The following is a 23791-nucleotide window of genomic DNA, read 5'->3' as shown; positions in this document are numbered from 1 at the left end:
AACGAGTTGGAAGAGGGGAAGATCAAGAAAAAGAATTAGGAGGAGGGGGGGGGGGGTTTGCCTGAGGAGGGGGGAGTCAGGAGACACCAGAGTTCATTTCACTTACCTTCTCTCTGTTTTTACTCCCCAGAAATGTCCTCATTCTATCACTTCTCAATGAGCCAAAGAGGAATGGATTGAAACAAAGGGAAGGATACGAGACTCCATAGGACGATGAGAAGACCTGCTATCCCAGAAGAGAGAGATAAACAACACTTTAGCGGCAGATTCTCCCTCTGTGCAGCACAGTCTGCCCCAGCTGGCATAAGAGATCAAAATCATTAGAGCCTGGCATTTCAAAGAGGGCTATCTCATAAACAATTGATCTTCACTTTTTTGGACTTTTGTAAACCCTCGGGCCCCCAGACAGAACAGAAAGAAGAAAAAAGAAATTCTTTCTGTGATCTGCACTGTTTCTGATCTCTCTCTTTCTACATTTTCTCCATCCTCTTGTGACAAGTCCATATAACAACATCAGTAAAACCTTCCCAGGAAACGAAGACTGACATCAGGTCCGGGTTGATTCAAAACAGGAAGTGATCTGACCTGAACGTAACCTTGATGCAGCTGATTGAAATGGCATTCGGCAGTAACCCTTTCGGACATCCTTGTGGACCAGTTCAGTAGACACTCGGTAACAGCGACTGGCTCAATCTTCATTCTCCTATTCTGCGATTGGCTTGTTCTACTGATGACTCCAAAGAGAGGCTGAAGATTCTGTTTCAGCCATGGAGAAAAGGGAGGACACCATCTTGGAATTCTTCAACAATGTGTGGCACTATGCCACAGACAAGCATGACCAGGGGGTTTACAACACCGTGTGCCTGGTGGTCCTCCTGGCGTTGCCTCTGGTGGTCCTTCTCACCTCCCTGGTGGTGTGCTGTCACTGTTGCTGCTGTCGCCATGCCACCTGCCGCTGCTGCAGAGAGGGTTGCCGAGGCAGAGCCAAATCGGACAAGAAGAAGAAGAACTCAACCAATGAGGACCTGTGGATCTCTGTGAAAACGGGACCCATGACCCCAGACAGAGTGGCTCTGACTATGGTGTAGGAGAGACTGCTGTACAGGGAGCACAGGGCTATTTTCTGGTTGAGGCGGGTGTGTTTTTTACTGTTCGGTACATGCTGGGTACTGCTGTTTAATATGCTCAAGTGAAAGACTGAGGTTGCTGACATGAGGTTCAGAGAGGGATCTAAGTGTCAAAGAGTGTCTGTGTGTGTGTGTCCATGAGGAGTTATATACATGTGTCCTAGAAGACCAGAACTTTGTCTATACAGGCCCTGTTATCCTTTTCTGGACTTCAGTAAACCTTCACACAGATCTCAGAGAGTAAAACTATGGGAAAGATTGACTCTCATCATTAGCCAGGTACAGTTCAGTTTGGGGTTCTCAAACCTAAACCACTTAACTCAACCGTGAGTTGTTTCAAAGTGACTCCTGCCTTGATTTGGTTACAAACTTTGTTTCATGTGTCAGAATCTAGCCTGTCCAAGTTGTTGTCTTCTAAGAACGTGAGAACTTCCAACTGTTGGAGATGCAGGGTAGAGTCAAGGCATGGTGAAACGCATCAGCTTACGTAAACAGCAGCTATTTATTTCCACCAATCATGTTCCCAGCTTTCAGGCATCATATTTTTCACCATTCTCGTAGTTTCCGTGACATTTGGCTAAAGGGTGGGAAAATTGCTTTTCCCTCTGCAAAAGTTTTCCTTTTTAGATCCTAATAGTGAATAGGAAGGGATTTGCTGTTGGTTTGAACAGACAAGCTGTCATAGCAGATACTTTCACATTCTGTCTCGGCCCAGCTTTGATCAAACCCAATTATGCATGAGAATGTATGTTTTAGCACCCTTTGTTGCCACCCCACGAAATGCTGAGGTGATCGTTTTTTCCAGTCAATAGGACTGCATGCATTATTTATCTTGTCACATTCAATGGAGAAAACAGGGACAAATAATAAAGTATTTTTCTAGCTTTGTTGAGTTTTGGTTTTGTACAATGAATGACATGATTTTCTGCGCAAAGAATGGACAACGATGTTTCAGAAATTGATTAATTTGCCTGCAGGGAGGTCTGTGTCACAAGGGTGTAGACTATTTCGCATCTATGTCAAGGCTCATTATCAAGCCCTTGTGTATGTGACCCAGTAAGGTATGACGGAACTATGCTAGTACAAGGCAATAGGCATTTCTTGTTATTATGTAGTTGCATTAGGAAATTACACACACGCACACACATATACACAGACTCACAAACACACACTTGTGTTTAATATCGTGCTTGTTAATGAGGCTGTAACTGCAATGTAATCCCTAGGATCCAGTTACGATACCACTCCACTCTATTCCACTCTGTTCTGCTCTACTCTACTGCAGTTCTACTCTGCTCCCTCGATTCCCACTCCCACTCAATCCTGCTCCTACTCTGCTTTATATACAACCACACACACACACACACACACACACACACACACACACAGGGATGAAGTACAGCGTAGACAGACGTGCAGTGGAAATACTCCACCTTCAACAAACGTCCCTTGTTAGAACGCAACCAGGCCTGCTCATGAAAAAAAAAAAAACGTCATACATCATCAACTTCTTTTTTGTTTTTGCCAATATTCAAATCCAACTACTTGCCATCTGTCTGGCAGGCTTTTTAATACACAATGCTGCTGGTGCCAAGTTTGTCTCATAGAAGGAGTCACAGTTTAGGGTGTAAAGAGGGGCCATACCTTGGTGTGTTAGGGCTGTGTTTGTTTTATCTGCACCCAAGGTAAGTCAATTAATTAAGCCTAAGCAGCAAATACTACGTCAAATACTCTTTATTGCCTGCAGACAAGCAGACATCAACGACCTACACTTCTCAGTGTCTCAAAAAACGTGTTGCTCTCTGTGCCCAGTATGTTGTAGTGAAAAGGTCAAGCAGGGTACATCTGCAAATGTTCAAACCAGAATGTGTCTGGTGGATGCTTCCTTTTTACGTACGCAGAAAAAGCATTTTCACAACCCTAATATTCTCTTTGACACATGTCCTCTTTACGTGATCTTGTTGTCTCTACACTGTGTTGCATGCAAGTTGCATGATACATGTTTTTTCCAAGTGTAAAATGGCACAAAATGGGATGGGTTTGGGTTAAGAGCAACGGTACAATCCACTTACTGGTTTAAATCCCAACCGACCCCATTCCAGTTTCACTTGTGTATTAAGTTGTACTGCTAAATAGTAACAAAGTGAGGATGTAGCAGAATAGCAATTACTTACGATGTTGTTTTCTATAGGCCTTGCTTTCTAGTGATCATAGATGGGAAGTAAAAAAGTACAAATACTTTGTTACTGTACTTACTGTAAGTAGATTTTTATACCTCACAATTTATTTTTGTAGTCACAACTTTTACTAGAGTCTTTATAAATGTGAGTATCTCTAATTGAGTTAAGGATGTGTGTACATTTTGCCATCTCTGTTGGTTATGTGGTAGTTCATGAAACCTTCATTTGAAGTGCTGTGTTGTGGAAAACGAGAGATAGAATCATGCATTAAAACATAACTCAGGCATTATCAGCAGTCAGCTGAAAAAGTGAACAATGAGAAAATAACTTCTCAAGTTCTCCTGTATATACCGGTATTCAATAATAATGCAAATCTTGTTCAGTACAGCAGTTTTTTTACTAGGACTTTGTTACAATTCCGACCATTCCATTTTTTGCTCAACTTGCTATTGAGAAGAACCAATTTTGGTTCTGTAATTTGCAATCAGTGTGGTTTAAATTGCCTGGTGTATCAATTGCTTCTGTGAGATATAATTTTTTTAAACCCAACGAGAGTATTCTACTCAAGGGGTGCAATCCTGTTATACTCCATGCTTCTCTTTTGCCAAGCTATGAATATATTGTGTTCTTATTCACACCATCTCAGGCATGCAAATAACTTATCAGTGGAGATCTGTCGGACTAGTGGGATTCAGGGTGTTGCATTGCAAAACAGAAAAATGCATTCAGGAACAAAACATGCCCTCATATGAATCATTTCACACTCCCCCCCAACCCCCCCCCGCCCCCCCTTCATCATCCTCTCTAACTGTTGCGACAATCCCTCAGAGGGTGTTGCTTAACACGGGGTGGAGAGGGCCTCGCCGTACGATCGTTCCAGCATGGGAAGAAGGACCTCTGCTCCCATTTGTCAGCATGTAGTCAACAATGTGCTGATAGGGCAAAATCAGAGTGTCCCATGAGAAAGGGATTAGTTGGTAAACTAACCCCAAAGGTAGCACTGTGTGACGTGGTTAAGTAAGAATAGCAAAACCAAAACTGTTAAACTGTTGGTTAACCACATTGTTCCACGACTGCACATCTTGAAATAGTGAGAACCAAAACCGACAAACCAAAGTCATGTCCATCGACTTTATTTTGATCTGAATCTGTGGTATGAATATAATACAACAACTACAATACTTGTTTGAAAATACAATACAAGCAGAGGACATAAAAATGTATAGATGATTTATTTATTTTTTCATTTCCTAAGTATGTCATCTGAAAATGGATATCTAAATTAAAATAAGCTGTGAAAGGAGTTTCTATCTGCCTAGCATACCAGCACCTGGTGCTGTTTGGAGTGTAAAGATAGTCATGCGCTGTGGAACCAGCCTGCAAACATAATTATATAGGACAGAAGTGATTTACAAACTAATCATACACACCTGTAAGGCAAGCTTACCGACAACTCCCAAATAACACACATTCAACCCCGTTAGGTGTGGAAATTCCTTTGCCTGTGATATAGACTATATGGTGAAAGTTGCCCTTCACGTGTTCCATATATGTAATAAACAATTATAATACAACATATCCTATTCAAAGTGTTTTGGGCTTTATGTAATAGGGTATGTTCTACTGTGTATAAAGTTTCTAACAGGATTCCACTTCATCCAGGTTTGAAAAATGAGGTTTACACAAGGATCTGGATTCAATTATGAATATAATACAAATGAAAAACTATATATTTGAATGCTTGAAAGTTAATTAAAATTCAGGAAATGAAATGACTCACAGTACTCAATGAGGTTTGTCATTTCATTCGCTAACTTCAATCCTCACACACTTCAATCCTCACACACACTAGGTAAAACAAATGTCTAATAAAAACTAGAATTATCATTAACTTTGACTTCCATTGACCAGTAAGGGTCTATCCATCAGTGGGTCTAGTAGTGGTACTGGGTCGACGTCGTTTGGTTTCTTTACCCTGGGTCACCCTGCTCTTCTCTCTGGGTGGGAGCGACACCTTCTACCTGGATGCTCCAGCGGGTCTAATCTTCATCTCAGTGAAGTCCAGAGACTGGAGGTGGCCCTTCCACGGCTCCCAGTTGACCCCCTAAAAGAAAGAGTTTGGGGAGATGGAGAGAGACAAAAAGATTTAGTAGGCAGTCTCGTAGGAATACAGTGGTATTGGACTTTCAACGTTCCATCTACAGAATGTCTGCCTTTTTTTAAACTTTGATATAGCTTAGTACACTGGCGTGCAATGATTCTGTACAGAAGTTGATAGAATAAAACCAACAAAACAATATCAATCATTTCAGGAATGTCATAAGTAGAGGCAGGTTATAATTTAATATAAGAGACAGTATTTCCTCTCAAAATATATATTTCCTTGCAGAAACAAGTTTAAGTGAGTCAAGTCTGTATAAGTGTGTTGGAGGTTTATTACAACTGTTGAAAATGTTTTTTATCTTAATGGGAAGTGATGGATCTGGGGCATGCTGGTTCTTTCCTCCTGAAATGAATGAAAGTCTCTAAAAGTTGACATGCTACTGCTGAGAGCATCTCATCACAGCACTATTGCCATCTACTGGACATACCTCACACCACATCCCAACCAGACTACTACTGCAGTTACGGAAATGTAGAAATATAGCCTAGAAAATGTTCTGGAACCAGTCAATGTTTTAAAAAATGACATAATTGGGAAATTCAAGGTAAAACAAAATCCATTCCTGTTTTTATGACTCCAGTCAAAATCCATCCTACAGTACATTTCCATATCGTGTTTCTAAAAGGAGACTTGTGAGACACATATTTGAGGTGCAATGGGGTTTTCTCACATTGCTGTGGGTGTTGTCGCCCATTCTGCCATTGAGGTTGGCGAGGTGGCAGTTCTTGTACCACCAGGCTCCGTGGTGGGCAAGTGCACAGTTGCTAAGGGCAATGTCATTGTCCGAGTCCACTGTGGAGAAGGGACGACCCTGGTGGTAGTTCATAGCATCGCCTAGGAGACAAAGTAATAATGACCACACCTAATAATGAAGAGGGGAGGGAAGGCAGAGAGAACAAGACAATAATGGAGGATGGATTATTAGTAAGACAGAGAGAGACCAAGAGAAAGAGAGACAGTGAAAGAAAGAGAGACTTACAGAGAAAGAGAGATTGATAAAGAGAGAGAGAGAGACAGAGAGACAAAGAGAGACACAAAGAGAAAGAGAGAAGGCCAGAAAAATGAAGGCTGATGTAAAGGCTCTAGTGCTCAGTTTCATTCCCACCTGCTGTTCCACTATATTTGCCGATGGTCAGTTTGAACTTCTGCCTGGCCGTAGCAATCTTGAAGTTGTCGTAGACGGCATAGGCCCTCTCTGAGCCCAGCCCCAGGTCCACCCTCAGCGCATACTGTGTAGGCGTATTGGTCAACTGATAGATCTTTTCAAGACCTGCAGGAAATGTTTGCGTTTCCATAATCCAGAGGGGGAGAGAGAGGATAATACAATGAAACAATCATCCAGTCATTACATATATATACCCTACGTTATCCCCAGTGCAATCCAAATATCGATCCCCAACACTGACCCAGCCAGAACTCATCCGTCATGTTTCCGAAGCCTGGCACGTACTGTCTCCAGCCCCTCTTAAAGTCCAACTTCCCTGAATTACGTCTCTGCAACACCTGGACAGGGTCCACACATCACAGCCTGTGAGTTTGCATGTCTCATACCTCTGTCCCAGTCAGTAGTGAATGCAGAGAGATGACGGTCAGTCATCAACACCTGATGTAGGTCTTCTAGTTAGCATTGTGCCAAATGAAGATGTATTCAAATGCATAGAGAGAAGACTTCTTTATCTGAGACATTTCTCACAGTCTCTGCCTGTACTTTTAATGACTTCTTCAATCCATGGAGTAGATAATTATGAACCATTATCCTATCACCATTATCGTGTTCTCATCAGTTCGGCAAAGTACCTCCACTCCAATCAAGTCGTTTCACAGTAAGTGGGGTCCCCTTACCAACCAGCCTCCTCCATCAGTATCCATGTCACAGAAGACCTCCATGGCTTTGGACTGGTCGCTGTTGACGTAGATGGTGTAGATGCCACTCTTCATGTTCCCGTTCTTCATGAGCTGGCTGCAGTCCATGGGGAAGGGGTACATCAGGCCCACTGGGAACAAGGAACAAACAACACAGGAGTCACACATCCAGTGGTCATCAGGTCGAAGAACAACCAGTCACATGACACCTGTTTTTTATCCAGATATATCCTGAATCAAGTAGAGCAGTGAGGTGATGAGTCCAGTCAAGTTTACATCAAATTAAAAAATAAACGTGTTATGTGTGGAGAATTCAAACAAATTCAGGTCAGTTAAAAGAAAGAAGGCTAATCAAACTTGTTTAACTGCATGCTCTTATGGTTCTTCCCTTTGGCACTTATTTGTTTTTTCACAATGTATGCTTCATGTTTTGGTTGCTCGCAGTGTTTGGGGCTATCTCGTTGTTATGATCAGTGACCTATGCTCTTTTGTAAAGCTCTCTCTTGGAAGTCGCTTTGAATAAAAGCGTCTGCTAAATGCATAAATGTAAATCTAAATGTAAACTGGAATGACAAATAGCCAATCACGACGGACAGAACATTGACGGGGTGGGAGGTTGATGACGGATGGCGCAGCGGCATCGTACCTGTTTTGAAGATGGTCTCCACCACTCGGCTGCGCCTGGCTCCTCTGTATGCGATCAGGGTGACGGTGTAGCTCTTGCTCATCTGCAGGTCTGCGAGGGCGAAGCTGCTGTCGCTGGCCTTCAAACGCCTCTCCACAGTCTGGTTGGCAGGACACAGATCCAACACAAGTCACTGTCTGTACCCAGGAATCAGGAGACACACAACTGTTTGCACTGACACTCAATCCTACTCCACATACTCCACACACACACAGAAACAAACAAACACACACACGCAATCATTTTGTTACCACTAGGGGTCAGAATGCTTTTCTCAGTTCCCTACTAATGTCCTCTTCTAAATGGCACACAGCACAGTACCTCCAGGGTGCCGTCCTCCGACCGGTAGGTGAGGATGTAGCCCTCGATGTCGGCCAGGGGGGCCAGCCAGGTCAGGGTGGCAGCATTCAGCTGGACTCCCTCAGCCTTCAGATTCTTGGGAGCATCAATCTCTACGGACGGAAATAGACAACGAAAGGATCCAATACAGGCAGCGATGTCAGCCAGAGGTTTCGCCTTTCATAAACAGCATGTTCTAACCAAAGAAGTGTTTACAGATCAATAACACACATGTGGAAGTCAACCTGTAAAGTCAAAAATGTCATAACTCTTTTTTCCCATTCCGCCCAGATGAATCACCTCACACACACAGCTTCCAGTTCTAACTCAGCCTCTATGTTTATGGTTTTCCGGCTCCTGTTAGAGAGCTGACGAGACCGGGTCCCTTAAAGGTGGATCGGCGAGTGTCGGTCACCTGTTCACCATCTAATACGGAACCCAAAAGATTTCGGTTTGAAGACAGTTTTATTCTTTTTGCGTTACGGTGTAGTGACCTGTCTCTGCCTGTGTGGAGGTCTTCCTGCTGGAGCGGGAGCCCTTCACGGCCCACAGGAAGACCGTGTAGAGGGCTCCAGGCCTGAGGCCGGTCAGCCTGTAGGAGGTGCTGTCCGCCCCCACTGGGATCTCGCCACTGGAGCCCTCAGCAGAGCTGTAGCTCAGCATGTAGCTGTCGATGTCGGCCTGGACTCTGTCCCACGACACGCTGGCTGTGTCCTCCGTCACCTCCCTGGTCAAGAGGTTAGTAGGAGCGTCCAGGTCTGAGGGTTGGACAAGGACAGGTGAAGGGATGTATAGGAAACGTAAAGTTGGGAGCAAGAGACATAGATAGATCGATAGAGAGAGAGAGAGAGAGATACATCATGCAATATTACAGAGTGAAACACGTAAGATTCAACTGTAGTCAATGTAAGTGTTCCATATAGTGTAAAGGCAATGTAAATTCACCCCAAGATTTCCCTTTCATTGTCTTTGAAACCCACTCCTCCAGAGGATCCTTGACTTAGAAATCCACCTGCCCAGCAGTGCTCACAGACCACCCCTCCATCTCTTCCTCTCCTCCATGTTTCTCTCCATCTCTCTCTAGCTCTACCTCTCCTCCATGTTTTCTCTCCCTCTCTCCCTCATCTCTCTCTCTCTCTCTCTCTCTCTCTCTCTCTCTCTCTCTCTCTCTCTCTCTCTCTCTCTCTCTCTCTCTCTCTCTCTCTCTCTCTCTCTCTCTCTCTATCTACTCTCCCTCCTTCTACCTCAGAGGCTTCCTGTCCATGGGGAATCCCACCGTTTGACTTATGAGACAGGTTAGTGTAACTACAGTCTGTTTCACTCGTTTTCCCACTCAGGCACGCCGCTGCGAATGCCCGGCGACGGGCTGCCAATAAACACACGGGCTATCGCTGTCCCGCATCAGCAGCCCTCGAACACAGCCCTCACGCACGCGCACGTCTCCCCCACCTTTAACCACACCCGCACACCTCATCCATCAATTCCCACAGTCCGAGTGGAGCAGACAATTCTCCTCGGGAGCCTCAGGGGGGATTGGCTGGGGAGGAGTTTGCTGTCGTGCAGGTAGTCGCTCCAGTGGTCATATCTATTGCACCAGGATAGCCAGCAGCAGATTTACTATTCGCTGCTTTGGGTTTCCTGGCCATGTCTCGCAACTGGTATTGCACTTGAGCCATCTGTTTAAATGAATCCAACCTCAACCTAAGGATGTTCCTCTGCTCCCCTCTCTCATCTCTCATCCACACAGGCCCGTGTGTATACTGTTACACATCAGCTTTGTTTTGCTGCCTGGTTCACTGCAGAGTCGAAGTGTCACGCAGGATGTCCTCTTGGTCTGTGGGTGGATATTTGGGTTTATACTGGAGAACTGGGTTGGAAACCGTGACAGCCTCCAGGATCGTGATCTCTGCCCACACACGAAACCCAAATTGTTAACCTTTTTTTCCTAGTTTGCTGAAAAGCCCCAGACTGTCCTGGGGGCCCACTCACCGTGCTGGATCTTATTACGCAAAGGCAGAGCGTGTTGTTGAATAGAGAGACTGGAAACACACAACAGGGCTATTAACTAAGTAGAATTAAAGAAGTCAGCATGGGCTTGAATACAAGATTAGTCTTTTGTTTTCACAACAACACCTGCACCTCTGGGCAATGTTTAACCATGCTTCACTCCTTTCAAAGAGGTGTCCACACCTATTAAGTTAAAATACCTCTCAGGCTTAACGACAGCTTTACTCTTGTCATTGATGCTAAGTGAACAATGGAGGACATCTACAAGCTCAGGGCTCTTCACCGGCTTTATACTGGCTTTAAATCCCAGATTCTTTCACCGTCAAGAATGTTTTCCTGGTAGGAATAATCTCACCCATCCGATCCACCCTTATAAGAAGTGATTTCGCTCTTGCGGACAAGACCAGAGAGAAGGGAAGCTCGGGACTCAAATTCCCCTCCTGCTTCCTGCTTGCTCATCGAAAGCCTCGCAGATCAAAGAAGGCTAAGAGATTCCTCTGGGGAACACTTTGAGGGGCCGTTAAACCAAAACAGCGCGAGCAGCGAGTCGGTTCCCCGTCAGCCACAAGGGGAACAGTTTTACCTGTCTCTGCCTGTGTGGAGGTCTTCCTGCTGGAGCGGGAGCCCTTCACGGCCCACAGGAAGACCGTGTAGAGGGCTCCAGGCCTGAGGCCGGTCAGCCTGTAGGAGGTGCTGTCCGCCCCCACTGGGATCTCGCCACTGGAGCCCTCAGCAGAGCTGTAGCTCAGCACGTAGCTGTCGATGTCGGCCTGGACTCTGTCCCACGACACGCTGGCTGTGTCCTCCGTCACCTCCCTGGTGACCAGGTTTGGGGGGGCGTCCATGTCTGTTTGGTAGGAGGGGAAGAAGAAGATGGGGAAGAGGAAGAGGAGGAAGAAGTACTTAGTACGTTTCAGAAAGACTCTAAAAGCCATAATGGGAAGTGAGGAAAGAATCAATTATATAAGTCTACAATGGCTGCTCCAGTAAAACTTAATCTACTGTTCTCACTCTGAAGCCTGAGGTAGCAACTCAGGAAGTGATTTCTTTGGCGGCACTAAAATCCTTTTGTGAACATAAATATACAGTAAGTTACAGAAGCCCCATTGGAGCCCTTGTTCCCCACTTGTTCTTAAACTAGTCCAACCGACGCGCCACAAAGCAAGTCAATCAAACACTGAGTGTCTGGACTCGATGGTCCCAGCTTTCCTCCTCTGAGGAGAAGAATCCAGAAGGGGCCAGCAGGGGCTAGCAGGGCAACGGAGAAAACAACCCAGGCTCAATGCATACATGGGGAAGTCAGGGGTCTTTAAATATCAGAGAAATACATGAGGGGTTTACACAAAGCCTGGGTGTCAGTGTCCCAGAGTTGGGTTGCATGGGGGTAGGTGGTCTATAGGGTCATGGTAAAGTTTAAATATCTGGAGAAAGCGAGTGAGAGTGGGAGAAAACAAGAGAGATCTACAGAGAGAGTGAGGGAGGAAGAAGGGATGCAGGAAGGCACAGTGAGAGAGGGGGATGGATGGAGAGAAATCGAGAGGAAGTGAGAAGACATGCAAAAGCAATCATCATTTAGGGCTATTCCTTCGTGCCTCTGCCAAGGTCAGAGCTGTGTCACTGAACTCCCCGCATCATGAAAACTGATTAATGACTCGTCCAGCGAAGGGTGGTGGGACCCACATATCCTTTAACTGCTCTTGCTGTCTGGCTCTTTCGGCCCCTCTTTCTGTCTCTCTCCTCTCTTTCTCTTTCTCTTTCTCTTTCTCTTTCTCTTTCTCTTTCTCTTTCTCTTTCTCTTTCTCTTTCTCTTTCTCTTTCTCTTTCTCTTTCTCTCTCTCTCTCTCTCTCTCTCTCTCTCTCTCTCTCTCTCTCTCTCTCTCTCTCTCTCTCTCTCTCTTCATCCTTACATCCTCCCTATTGCTACTGTGGATGCATTATTTGATAAGATAAATCACTTTCAAGTCACATGAAGGGACTGCCGTGGAAACATTTGCTTTTTTAATGTTTTGGACATAGCCAGACATGCCTTGGATTGATTGACTGACTTCCCGGCAGTTGTCCTAGCACCTTCTATCAGTTGTCTGTTGTGTCTGTCTGAACACACCAGCTGTCTGTTTGCACCAGCAGGAATGCAGGCAGCCACTATGCCCCAGCTGTTTTTCTCACCTAGTGCTTGAACATATTCACACTTGGTGAAGAGGTTGTGTTTCTGTGGAGGAAACTGTAAAGACAAGCAGTCTGGCGCAGAGGCATGGTGTAGTAGCCTGTGACAGATGGATTTAGCTCAAGGTCCAGCCCTGCTAGCAGAGTGTGGAGACTACACAACACCAGTTGTGGCTTTTCCATGTGGAAAACAACTTATCCATCAGAGCTTTACTTGCAAAGTGCTGAGAAGGCAGCTATACCAACAGACAGGCAGGCCCACTTGCATGTTAGCCTTGTGTTAAATGTCTAATGATAGTAGGTTAAAGGAGCCTGAGGAGTTGAGAATGTCAAAGGAAAGGGCCTTGCGTGCGTGGTGTGGTGTGTTTGTGTGTGTGTGTGTACGTACGTGCTTGCATGTAAGTGCATGTGTGAGAGCACTTCATGTGTGTGTGTCTGTATACACGGACGCCACGTACAGTCTGTGTACCTGCCTACTGTATGTGTGGAAGTAGACGATGAGTACATGAGTTTACCCCAGGTCCATTCTTACCACCATTAGCAGCTCGTAACTCTTTATGTGAAGGGCCAGAGGACAGATCAGTAATTTCAGCACCTGGAGTCCTCTACAAGACAGATGAGGGCACAGGACTGGTTCAGACTCCTCCCTCCCATGCTGCCAACAGGACGACCAGCCTGAGCTCCACAACGCCTATGAGTCCAGGGACCATATCACATAAAGGCTCTAGCATTCTTCCTTTGGTCCAGCCAGCTGCTGTTCGTTATGCCCCCCCCCCCCCCCCCCCCCCCGTCTGCAAGCTTTATTGAATTAGAATCGGAGGCAGCAGTATCAGTAGGACCTCTGGGGTGTTTATGAGCCTTGCAATCCCTTGGCAGGTTGCTGTGAAACGAGCAATGCCATCGATTCCATCTCAAAGCGTTCATTCATCATTCATCAGTCACTGTGTCCTGCTGTCCTTGGCAAAGTTGAAGCCTGACATGTGTCAGACCCTCACAAACACACACGGCCGCTCAAGGTCCAACACACATCAGAGACACAAGAGAGAGAGAGAGAGACACAGAGAGAGAGAGAGAGAGAGAGAGAGAGAGAGAGAGAGAGAGAGAGAGAGAGAGAGAGAGAGAGAGAGAGAGAGAGAGAGAGAGAGAGAGAGAGAGAGAGAGAAGCCTTTTATAAAACCCCTTAACGCAGTCAGAAGGGAATAAACTCTTTCTTAAGTAAAATCCTTAGCTGTACGTGAGACTGTAAAGTTATTTTCCAGTCTTGCCTGGAGCCGACTGGTTTGGCAAGGTGAGATGGGGAAGAAGAGGGGAGGAGATGCGTGTCATTTAGAAGTTGCTGAAAGAAGAGAACAGGGCTGTCTAAATGAAGCCTCATTCGCAATCTGTCGGAGGAGAAATCTCACCGGCGCGGGATCCGTTTTATACCCACACCATACCACATTTCACACGCCCTCACACACACGCACACACACACAATGGCTGGTCTCTTTATATCTGCTCACATGGTTTTTCGTCTTATTCTTCTCTGTTAGTGTGACAATTTCATCCAGAACACACAATACAGAAATAAGATGTGCCCCTGAGAAGCTGATAGTTATTCTGAACCAGCACTATGGCTATCTAGACAACAAGGGATTTCCCCCAAAATCAACCTAGAGGCCTTTCGTGCAACACCTTTCACGTAACCATGGCTTTAGGCCTCAGGATAACCAGAACAAACCTCAAAGATATAAAGAGTGACAAGAGTTCAACAAAGGAAGTGAGCAAGTAACTGGCAGAAGGATAGCCACTTCATTGCAGACAGACATATCCAGTCGGGTGTGTGGCACTGAATAGAATCGAGTGGGCAGGAAAGACAGCCACGAATGGGAATATCTTCAATGAATTCATCCTCACATTAAAGAAATCCAAAGTGGTATAGTCATGTCAGTGTTTCTCAATCATACACAATGGCCGGCGAGAATTATAAAGAAAAATTGCCACAGAAAAACAGAATCAAGAGTAAGGGCTTCTTACAGTGTGTTATATACAGTGGCTCAAATCATAGCATCAGGGGGTCACACACAAGAAGGGTTCGGCTTTACTCACCAGTTACACCAGTCACGCTGGAGGCTTTGCCCTCAGAGGTGCCTTTGACGGCCTTGACTGTGATCAGGTACTCGGTTCCAGGCTGCAGACCTGGAACAAACAGTTATACACTATCACAGACAGTTAGGCTTCTGCACTGGAGTGACCAGTGTTAGCCAGGGTGAACTGTGGGTAAAGTGGGTTTTAGATGACTGGCCTATGATGGTGTGTTTGGTCCGAGCCTCCTGGCTCTTCATGACGTTCTGCTCCTTCTCCTGTCCATCTTGGTCGGAGTGGGTCAGCCTGAAGTGGGCCAGATCGGCCGCAGGGTTCTTCCAATCCACCTCGATAGAGTCTTCTGTCTGGCCCAGCACCCGGATACCATCCACCCCAGACACCTCTGGAAGGAGGGTGGGAGGAAGGCAGGGATGGGTGGATGGATGGTTAGGTGGGAGGGTGATGTATGAATGGAATGTTATTGAGATAACTTAATAATTGAATAAAGGAATGAAACAACAAATGATCACAGAATTGTAAAATAAATAAATACATTAAAATGTTTGCCTCGTTATTGTCTTCAAAACAGCTTGTTTCAGAGCCTTTTATTACAGACATTACAGGACAGATGAAACCCATTTCCGATGAAAACAAAAGGGCGTTTCAGTATGAACTGTGTTCTTTCTCAGGGTAAAACCGTTCAGACTTTCAGGGATTTTGCGTTTGAAGTTAAAGGATCTGACGTGACCAGAGAATGTCCCGCTGTGAGCATGTCATGCCCAGATGATGGGCTGGTTTCTGGTGCCACGAGAGGAATGCCAGACTCTGAGGAGGCTTTCCATGGCTAACCACACTTACAGGCCCAAAGCTCTGCCTTCCTGCCATGCCTGTTCTGTCTGTCTGTCAGCCTTTCTTTCTCTCTTTCTCACTCCCTCTTTGCCCACATCCATTCTCATTTACATGTCTGTGAACTCATTTGCTTCAAATTAGACACACGGATGTCATTAACTTAGCTCGACCAGCATTTCATGAAACACTCAAAGCCCAGGCGTCGTACCTCAGGTTGCTCATTGGTCAGTTGCGTTGACACATATGTGATGACGAATAATCAAAAAGGGCTTGGCAAACCATTATCAGGTGACGCCGCCTCACCTGTGGTGGCCCGTATCCTGTCCGCCTCACTCTGGATCTCCTTGATGACGGCGTACACGTCTACGATGTAGGTAACCCCCGGCGACAGGCCAGTGATCAGGTAGGAGGTCTCCGTGTTTGCCACCTGAATCGTCACCGTGGCACCTTCGTCGCCCTCTGGGTGATAGGTCAACACATAGTGCTCCGCTCCCCTCACTGCCTCCCACTCCACCAGCAGGGACACGTCTGTCAGCCGCACCAGGCGGAGGCCCTTAGGACCGAGAACTGGAAGCAACACAGAGGACGAAACAGCGTTTCGTAACAGATGTTGAAAAAGTACTTTTTGGAGGGTATATTCACTGTATTTTTTTTTTACAAAAACATGAGCTGGATCGAGAGAAGATATTACTTTTCTGTGGTTACAGTATGATATCTGGCCAGAAAGCTTCACTCATGACTTTGGGAAAATATAGGAATCAGATACAATAGTGGTGGTGGTTTTGGGGGGGTTTTCAATAACACAACGTGAGTCTGGAAGACAGCAAGTCAGCAGTGTTGGATCTGAGAGTTTCCACTCGTGAGCTGTACCTGCGGGTACACAGAATTACATTGACGAGAGTCGATGGTCGTTGAATTTGAGGAATTACATCTTTTGAGAAAAAACGTTAACTGAACATTGGGTAAACGTAAAATGGGCGCTAAAGAGCACATTTCAGCAGGAAGGAATGCACAGCAGGTTTGGACATTGTTCCACTGTGGTGAAGGCAGGAAGCTCAATGTTTTTCTTAAATTCAGCGGGAGCTTTTCCATCCAGTAGCAGTTAATATGGCTGCTCCTGTCTCTCTTGCGCTCTCTCTCTCTCTCTCTCTTGCACTCCCTCTCTCTCTCTCTCTCTCTCTCTTGTGCTCTCTCTCTCTCTCACTCTCTCTCTCACTCTCTCGAGTCACTGACACATTAACATCCCTTCCCTTTAATAACATCTGAGTGAGACTGAGGGGACGAATAAATTAACATCTAAAAGCTGGAAAATGCTGAAAACTGTGGAAATTTGTGTCCACACTGATTGATAACATTGAAGCATATTTTGAAGAAGAAAATTACTACCATAATATAATTATGTTTGGACGCCATAAAGAGAGTGGGACAAACATGTTGGAGCCAAAGACATTTAGTCATTTAGCAGACACTCTTATCCAAAGCAAATTACAGCAAGTACAGGGACATTCCCCTGAGGCAAGTAGGGTGAAGTGCCTTGCCCCAGGACACAACTTCATTATGCACGGCCATGAATCGAACCGGCAACCTTCTGAGTAATAGCCCCATTCCCTAACCGCTCAGCCATCTAACTCCATATGATATATCAGAACGGTGGAGGAAGCATTGTTAGAGTACAGAAACAAAGTTGTCAATCAGTGGGCAGAGATTTGCTCTGAGTTGAAAAAGGAGAAGGGTAAGCTAGAGCACATGCATGGGTGACTCAGAAGATTAAACGTTTATGACTTTTTACTGTACTTGTGAGCATTTCTCAGAATCAACAGCCATTTCATGAGTTGGGGTTTCCTGAACAAAACAGGGGACCCTCTCTTTAGTGACTCTCACACCATCTTGTTTTCTCTATATCATCTACCATGGTAGAGAGACTCCCAATCTCCTAACCAGAGGCCTTAAATGGAAACAAGACCAAATCCACTGCATCTGCAGAGCATTCAACTGGTGTCTTTGAAGATTTAATTGAAATCCCATGACTCCTTTGGTGAAGAAGACTACAATAACACCTCTCAAAATATTCCTTAATAAAATTAAACTAATGTTCACAAGTTCCTGATATTTATCCTTGTCCCAACAACTGTTTTCAATTTTTTTGGCGATCTAAACCCCACGCAAATTTAAAACAGGCCTTCACCCAACTGCCACCACTTGCGCAATCTCGATATCCATCCCCTACCTCTTTGATAAACTGCAAGGACACATACGCAGAAGAACGTTGCATCTGATTATATTTTCAGCTTTTGATCTAGCTCGTTCCTACGCAGGAACTGAACTTTCCTCCCCTCTCTCTTCCTGAGAGGCTTGTGTTATTGTTGGACTCCCGCGTACCTACTGTAGATATCTCGCCTCCATTCTACAGCAGTTACACAGCTAGAGCCCCCAAGGCAGGTAGCGTTGATGGCTGACGTGCCACTGTGCCCCAGACCACAAGCTCAAAGCAGACTGAGTCGGCCTCATACACAGTCAAAACCATTAAGTGGAATGATTGACAGCTGAAGAGAATAGCCCTGAGGCTGCTGCAATTATTGTCACTGTTGGACGTGTGGGAAGTGTCGGTGAAGTGAGTTTAGCTGTCAAGTGGCTTGTTTTTCTGCTTCTGTGGGTATCAGACAAAAGTCTCTGGTGCTTAAAGTCAAGAGCGAAACCGCTTGTGTGGACAACGCTTTTTAACCCTGTGGGCAATGGGAGCTGAAATAGCGCTCTGGAGATTCTCCGAATTCCACTTTTGCGGATCACTATGTCCCAGCTCTGAGACAGGACTCGAAGCAACTTGTCATTCCATATGATGTTGTTTTGTATGCCTTATGTATGCACACCAAAAAGGACCAAGCAGAAGAAGATTCATACGAAGAACATTTCACAACAACTCTTCCCCCCGATGCTCACCTTGAGAACAGTCATCCCCAAAGAAGCCCTCGTCGCAGACACACTGTCCATCCACGCACCGTCCGTTTCCGACGCAGTCGTTGGGGCAGCGCTGGACGCCGCAGTCGTCACCGGTGAAGTGGCTGAAACACACGCACTTCCCGTCCACGCAGTGGCCCTTGTCGTTGCAGTTGCCCGGGCACAGCAGCTGGCTGCAGTCGTGGCCCGTGTAGCCGGCGTGGCACACGCACTTCCCGTCCACGCAGCGGCCGTTGTCGTTGCACTCGTCCGGGCAGGACGAGACGGAGCAGTCGGGCCCCTTCCAGCCGGGGTTACACTGACAGCTACACGTGTCGTGCTGGTACGTCCCGTGACCGCTGCAGCTTGTGTCCACACCTGGGGAAGGTCAGGGGAAGGGTGGTAGATGGTGAGAGGGATGTCCTGAGTGAGTGAGCGAACAAGTGAGTGAGTGACCCTGGCTTTCACTGGCTCGCAGCATCACCGACAGGCCCTACCTGCAGCTCCGGCCTTGCCACAGCAGCCCTGGGAGCACTGGGTCTTCAGGAAGCCCACCTCCTCCTCCAGCCCATTAACCCTGTACAGCAAGGACTTGAAGCTCTCCGACTCCTCGCAGTCGCATTTGGGCGTCTGCAGGCGTATGTTGTGCCTGAACACAATGTCGTTCTCCCCCTCGCCGGTGGAGCCCTCCAGGGCCCCGGCCGCCTGGTCCTGGGAAGGGAGGGCCTCTACAGCAGGCTTGCAGTCAGAGCCTTGTGGAAGGTCGATCTTGTAGATGTGGCTGAAGGTCACTCCCTTCTCTACTGCTGAGGCAGGGGCGTCCTCTGCTGATGTGTGGGGCAGGGTGCACATGAGACCCAACAGGAACAGGGCCCTGAGCAGCCAATGGGGTCTAATTGGCATGGCTGGATGGTTGGGAAAAGTAGGAATATTCATTCAAAGGCTTTGCGGTAACTTTCGATAAACAGATCATTCTTAGAATTGTACCTTTGGTCTACACAGTTGCTTTCAAGACAGAAAAGGGCTTAGCTGATTAGACCATGAATTGCAACACTAGATGTGGTGTGACACAGATTGATATTGAAGTTATTTTAAATTACTTAATTTTCATCATTCATCATTAAATATATTAACATTACATATCCACAACTGAGAGATTCCCACACGACACTTACATTGTTTCCATGATTGGGCTCATAAATATTAATTAGGGTAGTCTGTGTTTTAACAGCGGAATGGTTTAAGCATGTCTCCTCTTCCACAGCAGAAACCCAGGAGTCATCACTTTCACTGAGACCAACTCATTCCAAACCATTAACTGTCCTCAGCCAACCACGAGCCCTTCCAGGGGCTAATTTCAAAAGATGATGTCATCATGTGTAATAACAGTGATGCCCAATAACCTTCCTACATCCCTCGAAAGATAAATTATATGTTATCAAAATAATAAACCATATATATAACTCTGAGAAGCCTTCCTCAGACACGGTTTAATTCAAACCTCAGTGGTTAATAGAAGCTGACCTGTTCACCAGAGTGTGTCAGACTGAAACTTTGGCTTTTGCCATACAGCTGTTTAGACATTGGTTGTGTGGCAACTTATGGTTGAAGTTTGAACTTGTGTGGTCTGTGGAAAATCTAATTTAAGGGCCGGCATGCCTTGTTGTAAAATGAAAGTCTGTGATGCCTGAAAACAGGGAATATCTCTCTGCCATCATACATGCTTTAATGTATCGCTTGGGTTACTTTTAAAGGAATTGAGATTGTTCCGTGGAATATGCCGCACAACGCAAAATCGCTAGAGTTTTTTTTTTTAAATGGCCACGGTTGCACAAGATTTTAACTGTTGGTTTAGGAGGCTGTTTGGTCAAGCTTACTTATTTAACACAGCTTTGAACTTTAAAGGACAAATTTGTCAGTTGAAAAAACACAAAATGAAAACATTTCCCGATGAGCATCAAAGAGGAGGAAAGCAGATGAAGAATCTAAAATATTCTGAGGGAAACATCAGCATCCCACTGGACAAAGACACAGAACTTGCCAGAACATTAAAATGTCAACAAGTGCATTCAAAATGTGCAAATCTCCAACACACCATTATGCCATTAATTGACCTGAAAGAACCACCAAAGACCCTCCGCGCACCTCGAGTTGCTACACGGCTTGTTTGAATGGATAGAATGGATACAGCCAAAACACAGAGTCACTTTCCCGACTCAAATAAATACATTTCATGGCGACCCATATAGGGCACAGAGCAGGAGTTTTAAAATTATACATACGTTTACAAATACCTGACCAGAGCAGACAGACAGACAGACAGACGGACAGACGGACGGACAGACAGAGACCTTGACATTACGTCTTGGCTTAACGGCCCTTTGACTCTGACATAAATGGCAGTGGCACATCAAATCCAGAGCAACAACCAGAGAGAGTCAATGACAGCCTTCCAATAACCCACATTACAGTGCAAGCAGTAGTAGAGCATGGATCCCTAACGAGCCTGTTTATAGCTCACTGGCAGGATTTTATTTGACGTCTGCCGTGCATAGCTTGTTTTCTGTTTCTCTTGGAGGAGATTTCAAAGCAGCCTTCCAGCTGGAAAGAACAGGCAGCTCCTGTGTCCTGATACAGGTAGCCCTGGCTTAGAGGCCAAAGATGACAAATCATCCTTGGACATCCTCTTGGTCTAATGAGAAACATTTGGGAATAAAGCAGCAGGTAGGCTATGTATGTGGAGATAAAAACGGTCTGAATGAGTCCACTGGAGTCAATGGTGGATTTGGTTCACAGAAGCCCAGAAGGAGTAACAGATCTTATGATCATCTGTTATCGTCTTCAGATCTTCAATATCTGAAGTTTCGATGCCAATGTGCCAATGTGAGCGGGGAGTTCCCAGCATATGGTTCACTGGTGCTTTTCAATAGGCTATAGTTCCATCCCCTGTTGGTATTGGTTCAACCAGTAATGTGATATAAACAGGGAAGGACGACAGAAGTTGATCTCAGAGAAATTCCTTAATCTAATCTGGAGCAAATTTTGGAATGGGCTTGTCACACAGTACAGAGCTTCCCTCTTTTACAGTGACACTTTCAAGACTGTGAATGCAATCAACCTGGGCTCTGGGCTCATTTTCCCTCCAAAATTATTTACCGGTGGAAGGAAGAGAAAAGATGGAGGGAATCAAGTAGAGAGGCGAGGGAAGGAAAGCAAGGTCAGGCTGTGTGCAAATGCCCCCATCCTCTCCAGAGACCCATTAAACAACAGACAAAAGGCAGTCTGTTCTTTCAGGTTTGAAGACCAATTGCACTAGACCCAACCAACAAACCTGGGATATGAAGTGCTGTGTCGCTCTGGAAGCCTGACAAGAGGGAAGGGAGGGGTTGGGGGGGGGGCTTTGCACCACGGGCTGAGAGCTCACTGTCATGGCTTGAAATGTGGTCGCAAACTTGCAACGTTGGTTGAATATCCCTCTCCCTCTTACGCAAGAGGAGAAGCTGAAAGCAATTATGCACGTCTGAGCCCAAACGCTCATGGCTTCCTCATAGGATGAGTAACCCTGCCATCCTAACATCAGGATACTTGATAAGAATCACACATGGTCTTCTAGACACTTCATTCCCTTCCCCTGTGTTACACACACATTCTCATAACACATTCATGTATATAGCTCCAGGCAAGGCCTCCACATCTGGTGTGGATTTCATTGAGCTTCATTGACTTTTGTGTCAGAACAGTAGCTGTACAGTTTGAGAAACAATAACAGGTACTGTGCATGACTAATAGGAGACAGGATTTCAGCACCAACTTCTGTGAATCCAAAATGTTCAACTGTAGGGTGAATGCACTCTTTTAAGAGAGCACATGCTCACATCAGGAATTGAAACCACAACTTCTAAACACCATGCACAACCTACTGGACGGCAAGGCATGATCTCTCTCATCAGTCAATTGTGACACCTCTGAAGAGAATGCCTTTAGTCCACTAATAGTTTTCAATACCCTTGATTGACAGTGATGACTTGGCCCCATACATACTTGGCTGTGCATCAGGTCACTTTGGCACCTAACACTGCCCTGTGGCCGGATCTGAGTTTGTTATAAATGTGTGTGAAGTGAGAGAATACCGGTGCAGGGCACTGGCACCAAGGGAAATACAGTGTTAGGGTTTAAGTAAATAAATGAGGAGACAAGACTGGTGGTATTAATGTCTAACTATATCAACAACCCATGTAGTTTTCCTTAAGCTCAGATGTATACTTTAGATGTCTGTCTACTTAAGGTGTCCATGCGTTGATATTTACATCTTGTATATCATGCACTGTTAAATCAGTTGACATATACATTAAACATACATATACTGTCAGAATATTTAACATTATTAAAATAACTGGTACACATAGATATTCAGAATAATGTAATATGCTCTGAAAGACAATAAAATAAATTATGAAGATTGTATATTCACATATAATTAACCTCTCCTTAAGTGATTGTTTTAACAATAAGACAAAAATAACTATATAAACATCTCAGCTAGTCTTACCGGTTGCAGCTCGCTGTGGTGCTCTCTTCTGTGAAGATTTGGAAATATGCCCCTCTCTTCTTTTCTGACACCTGATGACAAGCTGAAGGCAGGGGTATCCTCTGGTCCAGGGGCCCCTAGAGAACCAACCAATTCCTTTTACCGCACCTATAGCTCTCTGTCTACCTCTCTCTCTCTCTCTCTCTCTCTCTCTCTCTCTCTCTCTCTCTCTCTCTCTCTCTCTCTCTCTCTCTCTCTCTCTCTCTCTCTCTCTCTCTCTCTGTCTCTGTCTCTCTCCCTCTCTCTCTTTCTCTCCCTCTCTCTCTTTCTCTTTCCAGAAGCAAATCCCTTAGTCAAAAGGCCTACGGACGGTGGGAAGGTTGGGAGTGTCTCCTTTCCTTCTCAAAAATGGAATATAAGCGGAGAGAGATAATGAGAGACATTCTCTCTTCATGGACTGGAGTTAATCCCATTCTTCAGCATCAACATGTCCCTCTCCACCACTTCTTTCTCTCAGGTCTGTCCCACCCCTTCTTCTCAGTTCCCGGTCCAAACACTGGTCCAGCTTTATGAACGTTTTTGGGGGGATATGTTTCCTCGTACAGTAGCAGAGTTAAGAGGGTATTAATCACTTTACCAGGAGGAGTAGTGCTTACAGCAACCGGAGAAAGCTTTGGATTTAGTGGTGAGAGCCAGCCAAGAAAAATCTGAACATTGGAGTGAATGAACATTGGTAGGGTTGGGTAAACAGCTGAGATTCTGTTCTCAAACTGCTATTCCTTTTTGCTTTTTTTAAGATTTCAATTACAGTAAGGATGAATAACATCAAACACTACCATAAATTCTCCTGGGTGGGAACAAACACAACCTTTTTTTGTCTGACTTGCG

At 45.5% G+C, this 23791-nt stretch overlaps 2 protein-coding genes across 3 annotated transcripts in view; one reads left to right on the top strand and one right to left on the bottom strand.

The window, feature by feature from the left end:
* LOC134036848 (uncharacterized protein KIAA0040) overlaps positions 1-2019 on the top strand; it is a 7655-nt gene extending 5636 nt beyond the window's left edge. For both annotated transcript variants that reach the window (XM_062481974.1, XM_062481973.1), the window contains exon 2: positions 131-2019. In XM_062481974.1, coding sequence (XP_062337958.1) covers positions 768-1088 — 321 coding nt within the window. In that variant the 5' untranslated portion in view covers positions 131-767 and the 3' untranslated portion in view covers positions 1089-2019. The remainder of the gene's footprint in view (positions 1-130) is intronic.
* Positions 2020-4424: 2405 nt separating this feature from the next.
* tnn (tenascin N) lies at positions 4425-23117 on the bottom strand. Its single transcript, XM_062481669.1, has 15 exons — positions 22925-23117; positions 18873-19280; positions 18379-18753; positions 15745-16008; positions 14813-14995; positions 14617-14706; positions 10949-11212; positions 8853-9116; positions 8341-8471; positions 7981-8119; positions 7314-7465; positions 6878-6974; positions 6577-6741; positions 6142-6305; positions 4425-5411 (listed from the first exon to the last, which is right to left on the bottom strand). The coding sequence occupies exons 2-15, from the start codon at positions 19276-19278 to the stop codon at positions 5325-5327; spliced, it is 2781 nt and encodes a 926-aa protein (XP_062337653.1). The 5' UTR covers positions 19279-19280; positions 22925-23117; the 3' UTR covers positions 4425-5324.
* Between the last annotated feature and the right edge of the window lie 674 nt (positions 23118-23791).

This window comes from Osmerus eperlanus, chromosome 16, assembly GCF_963692335.1.
Source record: "Osmerus eperlanus chromosome 16, fOsmEpe2.1, whole genome shotgun sequence".
Lineage (NCBI taxonomy): Eukaryota > Metazoa > Chordata > Actinopteri > Osmeriformes > Osmeridae > Osmerus > Osmerus eperlanus.
The sequence above is the reverse complement of the archived record's forward strand: the minus strand, read 5'-3'. Positions and strand labels throughout refer to the sequence as shown.

What these genes read in the sequence shown, in the direction of transcription:
- tnn (XM_062481669.1), bottom strand. Translation starts at nt 19,278, where the DNA reads ATGCCAATTAGACCCCATTGGCTGCTCAGGGCCCTGTTCCTGTTGGGT. An exon ending in CGGAGGACGGCACCCTGGAG is followed by an intron (nt 8,120 to 8,340) that starts GTACTGTGCTGT and finishes CCTGCCAACCAG; the next exon opens with ACTGTGGAGAGGCGTTTGAA. An exon ending in GCGACAACACCCACAGCAAT is followed by an intron (nt 5,412 to 6,141) that starts GTGAGAAAACCC and finishes TCTTTCTTTTAG; the next exon opens with GGGGTCAACTGGGAGCCGTG.